Source organism: Dasypus novemcinctus, chromosome 3 (genome assembly GCF_030445035.2).
Source record: "Dasypus novemcinctus isolate mDasNov1 chromosome 3, mDasNov1.1.hap2, whole genome shotgun sequence".
In the NCBI taxonomy this organism is placed as follows: domain Eukaryota; kingdom Metazoa; phylum Chordata; class Mammalia; order Cingulata; family Dasypodidae; genus Dasypus; species Dasypus novemcinctus.
Genome location: NC_080675.1, coordinates 173,835,172 through 173,855,355, shown reverse-complemented (window position 1 = coordinate 173,855,355; position 20,184 = coordinate 173,835,172). Strand labels below are relative to the sequence as shown.

Sequence of the window (20,184 nt, the reverse complement as noted above, 5' to 3'; positions counted from 1 at the left end):
CAGAGGGACATGTTAGGAAGATTTCCATTCCCCAAATGTCTTTAAAAGCAGCCAGCTAAGGAGCTCAGAGTAAAAGAGTGGTAAATGGGCACGTCGTTCCAGACCTAATGAACTGCTTTTCATAAATCGTCATAGCCAAATGCCAATTTCAAAAGCGTTGCCCAAAATGTTGCCAGGACGGGATCGGAAACAAGGGACCTGCCAGAGTAATTCCTTTTCCTAAAACTGCAGGCCTATGAGAGTTAACACCGAGAAGCCTATAAGGCTTATGGACTTGGGAGTCCTGTAGACAGACCCATGTTCGAACCCTGACCGTGTCCGGCGGCCGAGGAGAAAGCCTGCCCTGACAGCTGGTCCCGGGTGGGCCGCTCAGCACCGTCAAGGACAGGCCTGGGGCGAGAACCCAGCAAGGTCGTTGACTCGACAGCGGGGCTCTTTCCAGCAGTCTGAGGCGCAGGGCAGCGGTTCCCTCGGGCAGCGTCCCCAGGGCCACCGCGCCTTTGTCCCCCACTTCCCGGGCAGCGGAGGCGGCGGGCGTGGGACCGGGGGGCGCGGGTGCAGGCGCCCCCGGGGTGGGGCTGCCGTGCGGGGAAGGGGTCGGCCGGGGGGTGACTGGCGGGGCTGCGGCAGGCGGCTCGGGGCCCAGAACAAAAGAGAGCGGCGGCGGCGGGCGTCCCCGGAGTAGGCGCTCCCGCCCGCCCGGCGCGGGCTCGGGTGCCGGGGGAGGACGCCCCCAGCGCCCGCACGCCCGCCCGCCGAGCCGCCGGGGCGGCGCGCTCCGTTTCTCCGCGAAAGCCGGCCGTGTACCTAGGAATTAACCGGCCGGCGCGGGCGGGAGGGAAGCGGGGCGGAGTGGGGGGGTGATGCCGAGCGCGCGCGAGAACAATAATAAGATCGTGTGTGCGGTCGCTGCCCGAGGAGGAATTCGGAGGAGGCGCGAGGCCTCGGCGCTCGCGCCGCGCCCGGGAGCCCGGGAGCCCGGGAGGGAGGCCGGCGGCGGCGGCATGAGGCAGGCGACGCGGCGCCTGTGAGCAGCGCGCAGCGGCGGCGGGGCCCGCGGCCGGACGCGGGCGAGCGCCGAGCGGCCGGGGGCTCCCCTCCCCCGCTGCCGGGCCGTGATTTGCCGGGGCCCGCTGCGCCCCCCGCCCACCCCGCGCCTCCGCCGCCTCCTCGCCGCTTCCCCTCGTCGGAGCGGCCGCTCGCCCGCCCGGCTTGAGGCCCGCCGGGAGCGCGGCGCAGTCCGTCGGCCCGCGGGCGGGGGGGTGGGGGGCGGCCTCCCCGGCATCTTTTGGCGGCGACCAAGGACGACCGGGAAGGGGAAGCGGCCGGGATGGCGCGTCCGCGGCCCCGCGAGTACAAGGCGGGCGACCTGGTCTTCGCCAAGATGAAGGGCTACCCGCACTGGCCGGCCCGGGTGAGTACGGCGGCCGCGCGCGCGGGCCCGCCCGCCCACCATTTTCCCCTTCATGATGGCGCGCCCGCCCCCTTCGCCCGTCGCCTCAGCGCCGGAGCCCGCCGTGCCGAGGCGCCGAGCCGAGGGGCCGGGGACGGGGCCGGGGCCGGAGAAAGCTTCCCGGCCGCGCCCTCCCCCTCCGCGAGGGCGGCCATCCTGCCGCCCCCCCCCTTCGAAGGCGGCTCCGGCCCCCCCGGAGGCCCGCCGCTGCCTTCTTCCTGGAAAGCCGGTGGTGTGACCCGGGAGCTGGCGCCGCCGGGAAGCGGGCCTGGGCTGGGGGGCGTCGACTCCGGGCAGGGTCGCTGGTCGCTGGGCAGCCCGGCTTCCCGGCGAAACGTCGGGGCCGGCAGGCGAGCGCGCTGCAAATGGCCGTCCGCGAGCCGGGGCCGCGGCGCCCGCCGGCGAGTCCTGGAAAGGGGTAGTGGTCATTCCGAGGCCAGCGGGGGCGCCTTGGCAGTCAGTCACCCGGCTCGCGGTGTATCCCCACCATCCAGACTTGTTGAGTTTTCCCTGAGCGCGGTTCCGGGTGCCCCGCCTGCCCGCTTATTGTCCCGGGGTACGTGCCACCCCTGGTGCCCGGCGTTCATTTAAGCAGCCACCGAATAGCCGCGAGCTGGGAGCCTGGCCCTGGCCTGCGGGTCCAGCGAGCGTCTCGTGCCTTTTACCTCCATGTTTGTTTTAGGGCTGATCCCCAGCCTTACCTTGGCCTTCCACCACACTCCACAATAGCGCTTCCTTTCAGGCGAGGTGGTGGCGGGGCTCTTTCTCTCGAAAGCATCTGCGTGTGATCCAGGGCATTAATTTTCTTTTTTTTATTGGACCCTTCGAGTGAGGAAGAGAGCCAACACTGCTGTGTGTGCTTTGGGGTTTTAGATAAATTCTTTTTATCTTTTAATTTTTGTAAATAGCGGTGCACTGCTTGAAATAAGCATTGTAGTGAAAAGGCGGCTCAAGGCATCTTGGAGACTATGGGTATCCTTGAGGTATGGAAAAAGGCATACATATAGACTGTGAGCTCTTAAAATGTTGTAGTATAGTCAAATGAAGACAGCTAGGGGGGAAAAATGCACCCATTTACAAAAGGAAGTGACATCATGGGTGGCCAGGCTGAAATTTAGTGAAGTTGAAGTAATGGATAGACATAATCGCTTTTTTATATATTTGGTTCAAAAGAAATCATTATTGTAAAAATGGAAAGAGCACTGGGCCAGGAATTTGGGCACCTAATATCTGCTTAAGGTTCAGTATAGGTTAAACATTTCATAATTGTCTGAATATCCAGTTCTGCAACTACAAAATGATCATCTCTAGAATTCCTTGCAACACTAACAGCCTTAGATTTCAAGTGAGGAAAAAACCCTATTTTGGTTCCGTTTGGCTGTGAAAATAACTTTTCTCCACATCTGAACTGTGCCTTGTCCTTGAATCGGGCAAAGTTTTCATGGTAGAATAACTTTATTTTCATACTAAAGTACCATATTGCTTAAAGGGGCAGATTTGTGACTTTAGGGGTCCTTTAGGGAATCCTTGAATGTATTTGTAAAGTAAGAATCACAGCTTTGGGGCATATAATATACTTGATCAAGTAAATTAAAGGTTATCATCACCAATTGGCCATTTCCTTTGATCTGATCTTTGAAAAACATCTTCTAAGAGTCAAAAAAAAAATAGAGTTAAAATGAAAATTTCATTAACACATTGCTTGCACAGGTTGGCCACCTGTGGTAACTCGTGAAGCTGAAAAGCGCTTCAGAAGTGGTCCTGATTATATAACTAGTTTACATAAAATGCTAGAAGTTATCATGCCAGAACAAGGCAAAATTGAAAATAAAATTAGGAAACAAAATCAAGAAGGTTATTAGATAAAAATAAGTGCAGGAAAGAAAAAAAAATCTATGTCTATCCACATTTAACATGTGCTCCTAAGTCTCTTTAAAAAAAATAAAAAAAATAAAAAACGTTTTTCAATAATGATTGGCATGGTACAGTTTCCGGGGAAAGGTTAGAAAAAGAAGAACGGGATATTTGAATGCCTACTCTTTGTTGGTTACAGTGCTTGTGTGCTTCACATATGATCTCATTTTATTTTCATCCCAGTTCTGTGAGGCATTATGCCCATTTCACATCTAACTATAGCTTTAGATGATGTTATGAAATACTAACTGGAAAAAAAAACTTTTTATTCCAATTTTGAATATTATCACTTGATATGAAGGACAGCCCTATGGGAATTAGATTATACGACCCCAAGGAATTAAACCTAAGAGGAAAAACAGTAGGGAGACAGATTTCAGTTTGGCTGTGGGGAGGAGCTTTCTAACAGAGTTGGTCCCTGCTGGAATGGAAAAGTGACTTCCCTGCTACAGCGAAGATGTTTGGTCCTAGGCCAGGCAGCCACTTGTGAGGAATGTGAGGATTCAGACATCTAGTAAATTTGGACAGGTGGCATTCAGCTCTTGGCTCTGCCTCACACTGTGTGACCTTGGACATGTTCTGTGATTTTACTTAGTTTCAGTTTACTCGAGTGTTATTACATAGGGATAATTCTCACCTCACAGATTTATTACATGTAAAAGCACCAATCAGTGGTGCTTGAATGTTCCTGTTTCATTTTTTAACTTTTAACTTTCCCCTGTATCACTACACTATTTTTAATTACTAATATTTGTCCATTTTTAACTTAGTATTCGTTCTCTAAGGTAGATAAGTTATATTTCTAGCATTTTATCATGAAAAATTTCAAATATATAGAAAATTTAAAAGTATCATACAGTGAACATCCATATATCTACCACCTAGATTAGTATTTTAATCTAGTTACTCTATCACATATCTGTTCATATATCCATTCTTTTATCATACTCCTTAATTTAATGTATTTCAGTGTGAATTACAGATCAATATAATTCATTCCTAAGCATATCTTTAACTAAAGGTCAATATTTTTTATATATTCTTTTCTTTCTCTTTAGAAATAAAATTTACGTAGAATGAAATGCACTTGTCTTAAATGTACATTTAAGTAGTGAGTTTAATGGAGGGTATTTTATTATGTATGGCTTTAAAAATTAGAAGCTCATCTATGCCTAAGTACTTAGTAGCTTAATACTCAAAAATACTTCTAAAACAAGGGTCTCTGAACTCTTTTGATTGTGTATCCTGTTGGTAAAATTATTGGTTCTTGCAACCCTAATATGTGTAAATTTACTTTAAAATTTTATGTACTTTGTACTTTGTACTACTGTTATATACATTATAAAAGAAAAAACTAAAAGAGATGAAACATGATGTAAAAATAGTTTGTTTAAAACTTTTATTGGCAAAATACCATAATTCCTTATTTAAAATAGTCTTGATTTTTTGGAATATTTTTTTGCCTACTTCTTGTGAAATCTGATTAGATAGTCACAATTATTTTCTTCTAAGGAGCCTTACTAGAATACAAGTTCAGCCTGGCCATTTCATTTTTGATCGGTTATGCACATTATTAGTATTATCTTTGTAGTACTCTTTTTAACCAGTTGTTCCTTTGGTGAGAGTTCATTCAGTTAGAGCTAGATAATAGACTCCATAATTCTGCCCACCCAGGCACACACAAATGGCTGTAAATCACAATATGCCCATCTAACATAGGTCTGAATAAAGGCACTAGTGTCTACAATTCATATATTAAATATTATGAAAATCTACTTTTTAGGTAAAAGAATATAAACTAAATTAGAATTTCTACTTTTTCCTTCCCACACATCCAAAATCATCTTGTGTATCTCCCAAGGTGTGAGCACTCTGCTTACGTTAACCCTCACATTACCCCTAAAGGATGGGGGAGGGAAAGACAAAACAAAAAACACCCCAAACACCTCAGAACTTTTGTTGCTCTTTACCCAAAGAGCTTTTTTATTTTTATTTTTTAAAAGATTTATTTATTTATCCCAGCCCCTCTTTTTTTTTGCTCTTGCTGTCTGTTCTCTGTCCATTCACTGTGCGTTCTGTGTCTGCTTGTCTCTAGAACTGATCCTGGGACCTTCCAGAGTGGGAGAGAGGCACTCAATCTCTTGCGCCACCTCAGCTCCCTGGTCTGCTGCGTCTCTTGTTGTCTCTCTTCTGTGTCTCTTTTTGTTGCATCATCTTGCTGCACCAGCTTTCTGTGTGGGCCAGCTTGCCACTTGGGCCAGCCTACCTTCACCAGGAGGCCCCAGGAATCAAACCCTGAATCTCCTGTATGGTAGATGAGAGCCCAGTCACTTGAGTCACTTCTGCTTCCCCAAAGAACTTTTTTAAATTTAAAAGCTTTATATGAGAACTCTCAAACACTGCTAGTAGGAGGGTAAATTGATACAATCATTTTAGAAGACTGGTGAGATCTACTAAAGTGAATTACATACCTGTCCTGTGACAACTCAGCAGTCTGTTCTAGGCATATGTCTGTGCACTAGATTGCTCACACTGTGCTGCTTTAGTCATTATAGCAGAAAACTAGAAACAATTCAAATGCCCATCAACAGAAGAGATATATAAACTTGTAGTACAATCATACAACGAAGTACTATTTAGCCATAAGAAGGCGCAAAATACAGATGACCACAAAAACATGGATAAATCTCAAAACTATAAGGTTGAGTGAAAAAAAGCCAGGCACAAAACAATACATTCTGTGTTATTCCAATTTTATGAAGTTCAAGACAGGCAAAAATGATCAATAGTGATAGAAGTCAGAATAAGGTTACCTTGGTGGTAGGTGGGTACGGGCTAGGAGGAGCCACTGGAAATGTTCTGTATCTTGATCTGGGTAGTGGTTACATGGGTGTGTAAATATGTAAAAGTGTATCAGGCTGCACATTTAAGATTTGTACACTGCTCTGTATACAAATTATATCTCAGTTTTTAAAAACACACATTTTATGTGAGGTGGGGAGAAAGGAAAATTCTAATATTCTAAGCTTCTTCATGGATTGAATTTCACCATTCTTGGTTTTCAATGAGATTTTTTTTCCCCTCTGTTTACAGTCCTATCAAGTTTCATCTTCCTCTTCCCACTTGACTATTTCAGGGACTTCATTTACTACTTTTGAGTTAGGTGTGGTTTCTTTTTGTTGTTTTTTAAGGCTTCTTTTTAGTTTCAGTTTCTGCCTCTGTCTTGTTTAGTCTGTCTACTCATTTCATATTAAGTCACTGCTCATCATGTTTTTAATCTAGCTCCCAACTTCTCTCGTAATAGAATTTAAGAATAAAGCATCTGACCCTGTTGTTCTATGACAGTTTGAAGAGATAATTTATTGAATTTTTATGGAGCACCTATTGAATGTGACACATTGTGCTAAGTGTACTTTTTCATTTTGGTACCAATAGATTGAATTTACAGCAATTTTTAAGCATGATAATAATTAAATAAAGATTTCCCTTGCCTTTTATTAATATAAATATTGGATAGGATCCTCAGTTGTTCCATAACACTTTCACTTTTGTCTACCTTTGACAATAAGCTGCTAGAATATGGGACTTAATTTCTGGAGACTAGGTCACCTGTTTTCAGGGAATCTACTTGGAACTTCAGTTCTTTTATCTTAACATGAAGTAAGATGTTTACAGTCTTTAGGACTTAGGCCAGAGTCCAAAGAAGTCCATCATTGATTCATTCTTAAGGTACAATGCTATTGGCTCACTCAGCCTATACTCCAGGGATTATATTCGCTTTGCCAAGGAAATGGCAGATTGTCTCATTTTCTTCTGCTTGGTCCTGGGAGCAAAGAGGCAATTTAAACCCTCAATACATATCTGTACACTTCCCACTGCTCCCATTTCAACCAGATAAATCTGTATTCCTAGCAGTCAGTCCCCTTTGGAATGCTATGACAACTGACTACTGTATCTCATGATTTGGAAATTTTTATTCTCAGAAGTCAGTTTTCCATGATATGAGATTGTTTTTGTTCTTTTTGGAAATATGTGATGATTTAACATTGTGTACTACTTCATAGAAAATGTCTATTACTAGCATTAGAAAAATATTGTAGGCTAAAAAGTATAGTAAGCAATAGAGGAAGAGACCAAATATTTTTATTTGTTGGAAAAAGTTATCTCCTATTTCAGAAGAATTTCCAGATGTTAGATCAGAATCCAGACCATTTGATGCAGTTCACTGCACACAGGCTTCCAAAGTGCTCTGAGCAGTGCTACTGAAAGCATAGTCTGCTGTTTGTTATTTGTCAGTGATAAGATAGGTACAGAAATTTAGAGTAAGAGTTTAGAAACTTTCTTTGGGCAATTTGACAGAGTAGCTTTGTGAATCGAATATTTTTTAAAATTGAGGCTTGTGTTCTGTACGCCTTTTAATTTCATTTTTCTAATTCATTTTTATTGTATTTTACAAAAATTTTAGTGTTTAACAAATTAGAAATTTTTAAAAAGTGGTGCTTTACCACAGATAGGGCAGAAATGCTGACTTAAAGAACCCTTACAGGTCAATAGTGATCCTTACACCTAAAGCAATAGCTCATACTTACTGTTTAAAAGGAGGAGTAGATTGACTTTACTGTTATAAATATTGATTTCACTTGTTTAAAAAAAAGTTGTTTATTATACAAATATAACATTCATTGCAGAAAAATTAAAATCCTTATACCCAAGGGGAATGCGTGTGGCTCAGTGGTTGAGTGCCTGCTTCCCATGTATGAGGTCCTGGGTTCAATCTCTCGTACCTCCTTAAAAAAAAATCCTTATACCCAGTTACAAGCATCATGACAATGAACTCTTATTTTTTGGAATACATACAGTTTTACAACCTTTTTCCCTCTTAAATACTATATCTTAAATGGCTTTCAATGGCATTGAATATATTTCTATAACATCATTTGTAATAGCTGCCTGGTAATTTATGGTATGAACCTATTGGAAATTATAACCACTTCCTCTTGTAGAACATTTAGATTATTTCCGGTTTTTCATTATTGCAAAACAATGCTTTGAGAAACATTCTTCTAGCTAAATCATTAATTATTTCCTTAGGAAAAATTTTGGAAATTATATTTCTGAGTCAAGGGTTATGTACACATTTTAGACTTTGGATTTATATTGCCAAATTGTTCTCCAGAAAGATTTTTACTGTCTTACACACCCACTAGCAGAATAAAAGAATGCCTTTTTTCTCACACCTGCATTCAAAAGTAGATGACAATTTTTTAAAAATCTTGGTCAATTAACAAGCACATATTTTATTGAGTTAATTTCTTTGATTACAAGTTAGGTTGACTATGTGTCATATATATGATGATATATCAAATCATATGTTTATCCTGATTATAAGTTAGGTTGAATACATAGAGAGAGGTCAGATACAAATATTATACGTGTATTCTTTTGTGAATTGCCTAATTATGTCCTTTTACCCGTGGGTTAGTTTTTTTCTTAACGATTTGTAATTTTTTAAGCTGTTAAGATAGTGACATTTAATCATTTATGTTACCATTGTTTTCCTAGTTTGCTGTTTGCCTTTTAGTTTAGGTTAAAGTCTTATGCAGACAGATCTAACCATCTTTTCTTTTCTTTTTTTAGAAAGAATACTTAGCAGGTCCTTCCCTGTAACAGGGTTATACAAATATGCCTATGTTTTTTCTTTGAGTTTTTTTTTTTATGGTTTACATTTAGGCCTTAAAACTTTTAATTCAAGTGGAATTTATTTTGGTGTGAGGTAGGAAACACTGTGAAATAGTTCATCCTTTCCCACTGATTTGAAATACTACTTTTAAAATATAATTTAATAAGTTGATATTTAAATTTGTGTCCCTTTCTGAACTTTTTATTCTCATTCATCCATCCCCTTATATATATTCCTCTACCAGTATCATACTGTATTAAATATTTTAATTTTAGAATAGATTTCCATTTTTGGATGGACAGATTCCACAACACTCCGTTCCCCAAAGTTTTTCCAAAAATTTCTTGGCTATTGACATATTATTAATTATCATTATTAATAACTGCTAGCATTTTATTGACCTTTTGCTCTGTGCAGGCATTTTTGAGCATTATTTCACTTGCTCTTCATAACAGTACTATGAGGTAGATATTATCACCATAAAAACCAATATTTAGCATAAGAAACCTACCCAAGGTCACATAGTTAATAAGTGTCTTAGTCACAGGCTATTAAGAATGCTATAAGACCTTAAGAAATGTTATATTAAATTAGGTAAAAAGACTGAAGAAGCATTTGGCACTATGTAAGAAGACCATATATATGTGGTACTTAAGTGGCTGTGAAGCTGGCAATCTTAAATTAGAGAGCATATTTAATATAGTAAGCTTTCTTTCTCTGTCTCTCTTTGAAAGCACCTGACACAAGGCAGTATATAAATAAATAATCCATTAGTTATACATATAGAGAAATCAGAGAACTATCCAAATCAATTCTGAATGGATGGCATGGTATAGACTTAAGTGTAGGTAACAAAACCTTTATGTGTGAGAGAACACATGTACTAGTGAACATCAGGTGGAATAGCTATGAGAGTTACTGGTTCAGAAGAACTATACTGGCCTATGTATACTTTTGTCAGTTTACTTCATTCCAAATTCAGATAACAGCATGTTCCTTTATTGCACCATTCACATATGTAATCTCTTTTCAGCCTAATTAAAATAGAAGTTATAAACCAGTTTTTTCTGTTATAGTTTCCTCTTACCTACATAAGAATTTACTGCAGTTAGTGAACTAAATAACCATCTTTATGGTGATAGCCAAATAGAGGTGAAAAGAATGAAGTACCCTAATGACTGGTGAGCTTAAGTCTTCAAAATGACATCCCCCAGTATTTCCAAGGAAGCCCCATGATGTAGGGAAAGAGTGCTAGGCCAGGAGTTGAAAGACAAGCACCTCATTGCATCTCTGTTTTGCATTGTTAGGTCTTTTTTTTTTCTTACAACCCCTTTGTAAAATAATATCTTAATTTCCTAGCTGCAATCACAAATAACACAATGGCTTAAATGATGGGAATTTATTGGCTCACAGTTTTGGACTAGGAGAAGTCTAAAATCTGGGCATCAAGTAATGCTTTCTTCCTGAAGACGGTGCGTTCTAGGGCTGGCTGCTGGATATCCTTGGTCTTTGACTTTTCTGTCATATGGCAACGCATGTGGCTTCTTCTGTGTCCGGTTTGCTTTGTTTATAAGAACTTCAGCCATGTTATATTAAGGCCTACCTTTGTTTATTTGAGCACACCTTAACTAATAACATCTTCTAAGTTCCTGTTTTCAATTAGGTTTGCACCCTAAGGGCCAGGAATTGGCATCTAACCATGCCTTTTGTGGTGGTCATAATTCAGTTACCAACAAAGAGAGAAGATTATAATTCTTACTTTCTTTTCCTTCTTTTAACCCATGAACCAAACGTTAAAATGTATGTGAACGAACTGTTTGCTAATTAAGTACCCCAAAATTATCTCCTAGGAGTAGTGAAGTCTATATTATATACTGCAAGGAACCCAATAAAGTCTCAGTAAATACTTCCATGGGTTTGGCAGGTGTATCTTTCAGCAATTTCCTTGTAGCGCATAGCAGTGAGTTGGCTCTAGACAGTGGGAGTTGTGGGAACTTCCAGTTGTTTCCTCTCCTTCAGATTCCTGAGTGTGATGGGCCATTTCTAGAGGTTCCACATAGCTTCAGGATTTGAGGCAAGCTAAAATGGGCTGCTTTGGCATATAGAAAGGATCTGTAAATAGTTCTTCCCACCCGATCACCTAGATTCTCTCAGTCTTGTTATAGAGTAGCTAACCCTGCCCAATTTTTAAAGTGTGAAGAGTCAGCAGTAACAGCAAGGGTTGCCCCCGTGGGAAAATGGAAAATTCTCGATGCCATAATAATGTCTTAATTTTTATGCTTTGAGAGGATAGGTTCAGTCAGGTTTGTTAGTGGTTAGCAAATATAAGAATGAGTTTCACAGAATATTCAAAATTCTGTAGGAAGGGGAAAATGTCATAAAATAACCTTACAACTTTAAATCTCTTTCATTTTTCTTTGTCACTGAAGTAGAACTTTTGCACTAATCTAATCTTTAATTTTAGAGGAAATGCATAGTCAGGGGGAACACTATTATAAAGTCTTAAGTTCATGTTTTAGAGTTAGCATATGTAGAATGAATTAAAAATGAGTTCCCTGGATGACCAGCTGAACCCATCATGATTAAGATGGCAGAATGAGATGCTTCAGGGTTCGATCCCCCCATAGAAGCTTTGATCAACCTGCAAGACCTAGCAGAAACATCTTTCTGAAAGCTCCAGAAAATAGTTAAAGGATTGTAGTAACAGGGTAACTGCCAATCAAGGAGCAGTAGGATGTGGTATGTGACTGGCCCCACCTCCAAGCCCCTTGCCAGCTGGGGCTCCCAGTGCTAGCGTAGTGCAACATTGTGAATGTGATTAGGCCCACTGATATGCTTGGGAGGGATTGGGATGGGAAGATTTGTGTTTTGTATATACAGCATAGTTTTTTAAAAGGAAAGAGAAACTAAAGAGATAATAACAAATGCAATATGTGATATCGGATGGGATCTAATAATGGAGGAGGAAAGACTCAAAAGGACACAGTAGCTGCTGAGGGTAGATAAATGTTTAAAACATAATTGGCCAAAGGCTATTTATGGACAGATTTAAAAGAAGAGAGAAGTGGCTGATGGTTTTCATCTTCACTATAAATAAATAAAAAGAAAAAAATTTTATCTGTAAATTAGTATTTATATATTTTTAAATATATTTAAAAATAGAAAATTTAATTTTTAATAAGTTAGTGCATTTCAAAAGTTGGGCAAGAATAAGGTGAAACTGAAAAAAAAGACAAACCTGTAGTTTTATGTAAAAATATTTATCCAACTGGAGATAGCCTTAAAATATTCAGCGATGGGGAATAGAGAGGTAAAGTCAATTATGGCATAACAATATGGAATATGTTAGGCATCTTAACCATATTTAGCAAAATTTATAAATGACATACAAAAATGTTTGATAATGACAAATAAGGTATGGAATCCTGTAGACTGTGACACAATCTATGTTTTAATGGCATGAAACTAAAGACTGGGAGGAATATAATAAAGAAATGTGATTGTTTTTTGGGGGAAAGGTCCTATTATCGGGACATAAGGGAAAATTGGAATATAGAATGTAAATTTATATCAATGTTAAATTTCTAGAACTTGATAACTGCACTGAAGGTGATTGTATAAGTGGACATTGAAGGAAATCTATATGGAAGTATTTTGTATTCAAGGAATATGGTGTATGCATCCTGCTCTCAAAAGTTCAAAAGGATAGATAGATTAGATAGATAGATAGATAGATAGATAGACAGACAGACAGACAGATAGATAGATAGATAGATAGATAGAAAGGTAGGTAGGTAGGTAGGTACATAGGTAGATAAGGAGGGCAAATGTAGCAAAATGTTAAAATTGGTGAATCTGGGTAGCTGGTGGGGATATTTTGGATTTCTCTGTATGGGGTTTGTGTCATTTCTGCAACTGTCCTGAAATCATTTCAAAGTAAAAAGTTTTTTTAAAAAACAAAACCAATTTTTTTTTTTCCTAATTTCACAAACCCTTGTGTAGAGGTCTGGCTTTCAGTAGGTCACAGTTAGGGAGCTGTTCTGCTATATACAAAACCCTGACCCAGAAGCAGGTCCTCTATGAATGAGACCAACTATTTTAAAACAAGGAATTGTAATTGTTCTTATTTCCCTCACTGAACTAATTTATGAAGATTAAATAAACAATTTTGAAAAAGCATTGAGACCTTGGGAATGAGTCATTGTTGCTAATTGATTCTGATGGGGTCTAGTCTAGTGCTTCCAAACCTTTTTGACTGTTACTCACAATAAGAAATAAATAATAATTTCCCATCCAGTACAAACACACATATAATAGAAAAAAAATTCACCAAAGCATACTTTCTATATGCATACTTAAATGTATGTGATGTATTCTAATGTTTTCGTATTTCATTTTGTAAAAAGTCAGTTGCAACCCACTAAATCAATTTAGCTGCATCTAGATCAATAAGCACTGGTCTGGTATGTTAGGCCAAAGGAAAATTAATTATGCAAGCAGTGTTTATCTATATAGAACAGTAGCTGGACTTTCAAGTTGACTTGTTAACAGTCTTGGCTTTTTATTCTGCTATGGCCATGGGCTTAAAAAGATCACAAGCATGTAAGAAATGAAAGTGATACTGTGTTAGGTCATTTAACCATCTAGGTTAGTATTTTCCTTCATCTCAAAAGGGTTAAATACACAAATCAAGTGTTTCTCCCCTCAACTTCCTTCTAATTTTTGAACTACAAATTTATCCAAAACTTTCTTGAAACTGTTTATATTTCCTTTTTAAGATTACTTTTTTTTGCTTTTTTTAATCTAATTTTTTATTCTTTTTTTTAAAAAAAAGATACATAGATCACACAAAATGTTACATTAATATATATAATAGGTTCCCATATACCCCTCTCCCTTCCTCACCCCCACTCCTCCCACATCAACAACCCCTTTCATCATTGTGGCACATTCATTGCATTTGGTGAATACATTTTGGAGCACTGTTGCACTACATGGATTATAGTTTACATTGTAGTTGACACTCTCCCCCAGTCTATTCAGTGGGTTATGGCAGGATATATAATGTCCTGCATCTGTCCCTGCAGTATCATTCAGGACAACTCCAAATCCTGAAAATGTCCAGAGGTGGAGTGGACATCACCATCCCAAGATGACGTCTTAAGAGTAATAAACTCCATACATCTGCTAACTACCCAGTTATAGGTATTGTTCCACTACATAGCGTTCCCTAGCTGATAAGATTGAGACTCTGGAGTTTGCTTCATTTTGTAGTACCAGCCTGTGGAAGTATCAGACTGCCTATGACTGTGGATGAGGGCTTTTGCTAAGTTCCAAAGACGTACATGTAGAGAGTTTTGTGGTGTCTTCTTTTTTTTTTTTTTTCACCCCCCCCCCCCAGTTGTCTGCTCTCTGTCCATTCGTTGGGTGTGTTCTTCTGTGAACACTTCTATCCTTATCAGTGGCACGGGAATCCGTGTTTCTTTTTGTTGCGTCATCTTGCTGTGTCAGCTCTCCGTATGTGCGGCACCATTCCTGGGCAGGCTACATACACTTCCTTTCGCACTGGGCAGCTCTCCTTACGGGGTGCACTCCTTGTGCGTGGGGCTCCCCTACACAGGGACACCCCTGCGTGGCAGAACACTCCTTGTGCGCATCAGCACTGCGCATAGGCCAGCTCCACACGGGTCAAGGAGGCCCATGGTAGGCGGACACCCTAACCACTGGGCCAAGTCCGCTTCCCTGTGGTATCTTCTAAGGTGGTGTAAATTCATTAGGGCTAACACATTTTTAATGGTTATGTATTTACTTTTTAATCACTGGGTCTCCATTCAAAAAGAGATTTCCTTGCTACTGTTAGAGAAATCAGTAGCGAAAGCCTAGCATTAATGAGATAGCAAGGCTTTTCTTAATTTCTAAAATAGATTTATGAAAAGTTATAGTAAGTAGATTTATATATCTCATCTGACTGATGACTTACACAAAATAAGTACAGTCCTATTAGAAATAATCTCACTATACTAAAAAGAAGTATCTTGGGACAAATGGTAAAAGGCTAGATTAATCGTCATATTATGCCAAGTGTGCAAGAGCTCTGCTTGTTCTCCAGCTCAGTCTTTAGGGGTTTTTTTGTTTTTGTTTTTTCTTTTTTTTAAGTGTCTTTTTTTCCAAAGATACATAAATCACACAAAATATTGCATTAAAAATATAAAAGGTTCCCATATACCCCACTCCCCACACCCCACACTCCTCCCACATCAGCACCTTCTTTCATTAGTGTGATACATTCATTGCATTTGGTGAGTACATTTTGGAGAATTGCTACACAGCATGAATTTTAGTTTATGTTATAGTTTACACTCTCTCCCAGTCCATTCAGTAGGTTATGGCAGGATATATAATGTCCTGTATCTGTCCCTGCAGTATCATTGAGGACAACTCCAAGTCCCAAAAATACCCCATTATCACACCTCTTTTTCCCTCTCTCTGCCTTCAGCAACTCTGGTGGACACTGACTCCACATCAATGATATAATTTCTTCCGTTGCTAGAATCACGGTAATTCTATAATAGAATACCAGTAAGTCCACTCTAATCCATATTTTATTCCTCCATCCTGAGGACCCTGGGGTGGCGATGCCCACTCCACCTCTAAATTGAGAGGGGGTTTAGATCCCACATGGTTTATGGATGGAATTCTCCTGTTTACAGCTATAGGCTCTCTCAGTTCCCTGGTGTGGTGGTTGATCATCCTCACCTCCCTGTTAGCTGACCTGGGTAAGTCCAACAAACTGGAGAGTAGGTGTTGCAACTCTGCTGAGGCTCAGGGCCCAGCTGGCACATAGACATTCCAGAGATTCAAGTCTCCAGAGCGTACACCAACCCCAGCGCCAACCACAGGTTCAGTAAACGTGACAGAAGAGACATGTATAGAGAGTAGGTGTTGCAACTCTGCTGAGGCTCAGGGCCCAGCTGGCACATAGACATTCCAGAGATTCAAGTCTCCAGAGCGTACACCAACCCCAGCGCCAACCACAGGTTCAGTAAACGTGACAGAAGAGGCATGCATACAGAGGTCACATCTGAGTCCAACTACATCAGACTCAGGAGCACAAATTCCAAAGTAGAGCCCACTGGCAAGGCATTGAACTCCAGAGCCATCTGTCCTGACTGTAGGACCTGGGTGTCTCCATAGCCCTCAGGAGTACCACTACCTGGGGTTGTATCTACTTTGGCTGTCTCTGAGATCCTGCTGAGATGTGCATAAGTGCGACTCCTCTGATGACTTCCCGGCTCATTTTCAAGTCTCTTAGCCATATAAACTCATTTGTCTTTACCATTTCCCCCTTTTATTCAGGGTCTTTTTCTAGTTGCATCACCAGCTGGTGCTTGGTAGTAATCCCTTCAGCCTTTAATTTTTTTGTTGCTTCTGCTGTTTACTGGCCCAATCTTGTCCTCCACAGGGTGACAGGGGAAAGTGAAAGCCTCTGATAGAGTTGGTCTCCATTGTACATTTTTATAAGCTCCTTGTCTGAAGCAAAGATTTAACTACAAGGTAACCCAGAACAAATGTGTCCCTTGTTTTTATACTGTTGTAGAAACAAATAACAGAAGTAGAACAGTCAACAAGAGCCAGAAGTTAAAGGGGTTTGCTGAAGTAGACTGGAGATGAAGTTGATTGAAGGGCCCCTCCACCCACTTTGTGCCACTGAAATTGCTTCTCATTCAGTATAAATTTAAAATCTAAATAACCCCTTGACTTCTTCATTTTCTTTTATCATACCATTCTCCACCTGGCTTCACTTCCTTATCCACACACTGAGAGCTGACACAGCAAGATGACACACAGCGAATGCATACAGAGAGCAGACACGGGGCGGGGGGGGAATAAAATAAAAAATGAAATGTACTTTCCCTTCCCTTTGCCTTTCCCTCCTCCTCTTGTGTTCTCTGGCTTGGTCACCCTTTTTTGAGGACTTGCTGAGTTCCAGGCCCTGGATACTAGGGATAGGGAAATGACCTAATAGTCTTAGGTCTTATAGAATTTAAGTAATACCTCCCCTAACCCTTCAGCCTCTTCCCTTCTACTAGTTCTCTTAAGATTGGAAATAACCTTTCAGGCACTGCTCTGTCTTTCATTCCTTGGTAGCCAAGCTTCTTAGAAAATTGGTATTTTTGTCTCCTCCTCACCCTTGGACTGAAACTTGGCAATCCAAAGAATAAATTTCAATCCTGTTTTCTCTATGTGGAATTTAACACTGCCTCTTAAAAATTCTCTTCTTTGGCCTCCCTCATGTTTATTTCCTTTGTTCTTCTGCTTTTCTAACCATGGCTTCATGGGCTCTTTGGTATCAACCACCATTCTTCATGATGGTATCTTCTGAATCTCTCAGGTTCAAACCTGCTCTAGGAACTTCAAATCCATATATTTATCTACATTTACAGTTCCATCTATCCTGTAGGTACCATAAATTCATCTTCAAAACTAACCTTGCCAAGATAAGAGGAGGGGTGTAAAGGAATGTTGATGCTTAATGTATGTAGAAGTTTTAATTAACTTGACTAAATTTGTAGAAATGGATAGAGTTGATGGTTATACATTATAGTGTAGCAGCTGGTTTATAAATGAGATTGTGGCTGAAAAGAGTAGTCTAGGGATGTAAATTTCAGTTGAAAGAATGCTAGAGAATAATCTAAAGACTGAATAATGCAGTGAACCCAGAGGTGTATGAGAATTGTGATTAATAGTACAAATGCAAGAATATCCTTCTGTGAACTAGAACAGATATACGTCACTATTGCTGGGTGGTGGGAATGTGGAGAAGCGTGGGGAAAATACAATTACTATAATCTGTGGACTATAGTTAACAATATTGTAATATTCTTACATCAATGCTAAAGATGTACTATGTCGATACTGGGAGTATATGGAAAAAATATGCCAAATGTACATTATAGACCATAGTTAGAGGTAATAGTCTGATGATAGTATCTTATAATCTGTAGCAAATGTTCTATAACAGTGTGGTGTGTTGGTGAAGGATGGTTGTATGGGAATTCTACACATGTGCATGATTGTTTTGTAAGTTTACAACTTCTGTAATAAAAAAATATATATATATTTTTTAAAAACCTAGCTGTCCCTCCCCACCCGTGTTCCTGTCTTAGTGCAAGATTACTATCCATCAAGTCATCACCCCAAAAAGGACCTCAAATTCTTTGACATTCCTTTTTTTTCACCTCCCACATCTTACTGTTCAGCTAATGATGTTGTGATGGGCTTTGCAAAATGCAGGAACTCATGCTCCTGTGGAGAAAAGTGGTATGAGACTTGGTCATCATGCAGCCCTGGGCAATATGAGGATGCTAAACTTAGAATCTGAGGCATATTCATGTTGTGAACAGAATATAGTTTTAGCAAAACAACATGACACTAGATTAATAGTATTAATTTGAAATTTTTGGTGTTGTGATTTTATTTCTATTTGATGCATAAATTTGTTTTGGTTTTATAGTTGTGTAGTTGAAATAGTACTATAACATAAGGAGTTTATACCTGTTTTTATATTTGTACATATTTTAGAGCATTATGAAATTTTATGACAGCCTGAGATGTGCAACATTTTTTCCCTTTAAAAATGGTTAATTCCGTTTAGGGAACTAAAACAAATTAGAATGAACCTTGGCAGTGAGAGATCTAGAAACAAAGACGTAAGGGGATGTTCAATCAGAAGAAGAAAAGATGTAAGGACCATGATAGCAATCTTCAAATATTTGAAGGTCTCTCCTGTGAAAGAAGGAAAGTGAAGAATGAAGCAACAAAAAGAACACAGCTTTGGAGCCAGGGAGATGGGGTTCACACTAGCTTTGTGACCTTGGGCAAGGTGCTAATCTCCATTAGCCTCCGTTTCCTCTTCTCTAAAATGGAGATTACAATTAAGAGAACTTTGTTAAACCCAGAGGAGATAAGTTAATTAAATTTGCCAAACAGGGAAGTGGGTATGGCTCAAGCGATGGAACTCCCACCTACTACATGGGAGGTCTGGGGTTCGGTTCGGTGCCTCCTGGAGAAGACAGCAAGACAGTGAGCTGGTGTGATGGGCAGGCGCAGCAAGCCGACACAACAATATGACACAAAAAGGAAAGACAGTAAGAGACTCAACAAAGCAGCGAGCTGAGGTGACTCAAGCAACTGAGTGCCTCTCTCCCATTTGGGTGGTCCCAGGTTCAGTTCCCATTGCCTCCCAAATAGAGGAAAAGCTGACACAGAAAGTTCACAGCAAATGGGCACAGAAAGTACATAGCAAGTACAAATGAGGGGAGGAATAAATAAATAAAATAAATCTTTTAAAAAAAGTTACATAGTTGAAACCAAACATTCCTTTCTTTCTTCGATAAGATTTTTAAAGAATAGAATTAGAATCAAAGGATAGAAATTCAGAGGGAACTAATCTAGGTAGGCTTATCTTAAGAAAGAGTACTTATATCAGTCAGCCAAAGGGATGCTGATGATAAACACAAGAAATTGGTCAGTTCTTTATAAAGGGTATTTATTTGGGGTAGGAGCTTACAGGTATCAGGCCATAAAGCATAAGTTAACTTCCCTCATCAAACTCTATTTTCACATGTTGGAGCAAGATGCTGCCAACATCTGTGAGGGTTCAGGCTTCCTGGGTTCCTCTGGGCTCAGCTCCTCTTTTCTCCACAAGGTCAGCTGTAGACTATGAGGCTCTCTAGGCTTTGCCTCTCTCTTCAAGGTCAGCTATAGGCTATCAGGCGAATGGCTCTGTCTCTCTCCCTGGGGCTCCAGCTTAAGACTTCAGCATCAAACTCCTTCATCAAAACTCCCAAATTAAAAGCCCCAACTCTGTCCTTTGCCATGTCATTTATCTGCGAGTCCCCACCCACCAAGGGGCAGGTACTCAACGCCCTACTGACACAAGAGGGCTGATTACTTAATCAAGTAAACCTCTTAATCCAATATAATTTCATATGCCCAGAGGAAAAGACCAGTTCACAAACATAATCCAGTATTTCTTTTTGGAATTCATCAATAATATCAAACTGCTGCAATACTTTAGAAAGAGAAAGTTTTAACATTTATTGAAAATTGGGTGCCATTAATTCATTTAATCTTC

At 40.5% G+C, this 20,184-nt stretch overlaps 1 protein-coding gene across 1 annotated transcript in view; it reads left to right on the top strand.

Annotated features, from left to right (window-relative positions):
- The first annotated feature begins 889 nt into the window (after positions 1-889).
- The window catches only part of HDGFL3 (HDGF like 3), a 79,264-nt gene continuing 59,969 nt past the window's right edge, over positions 890-20,184 (top strand). Inside the window, exon 1 of the mRNA XM_058294747.1 lies at positions 890-1,414. Coding sequence (XP_058150730.1) covers positions 1,331-1,414 — 84 coding nt within the window. The 5' untranslated portion in view covers positions 890-1,330. The remainder of the gene's footprint in view (positions 1,415-20,184) is intronic.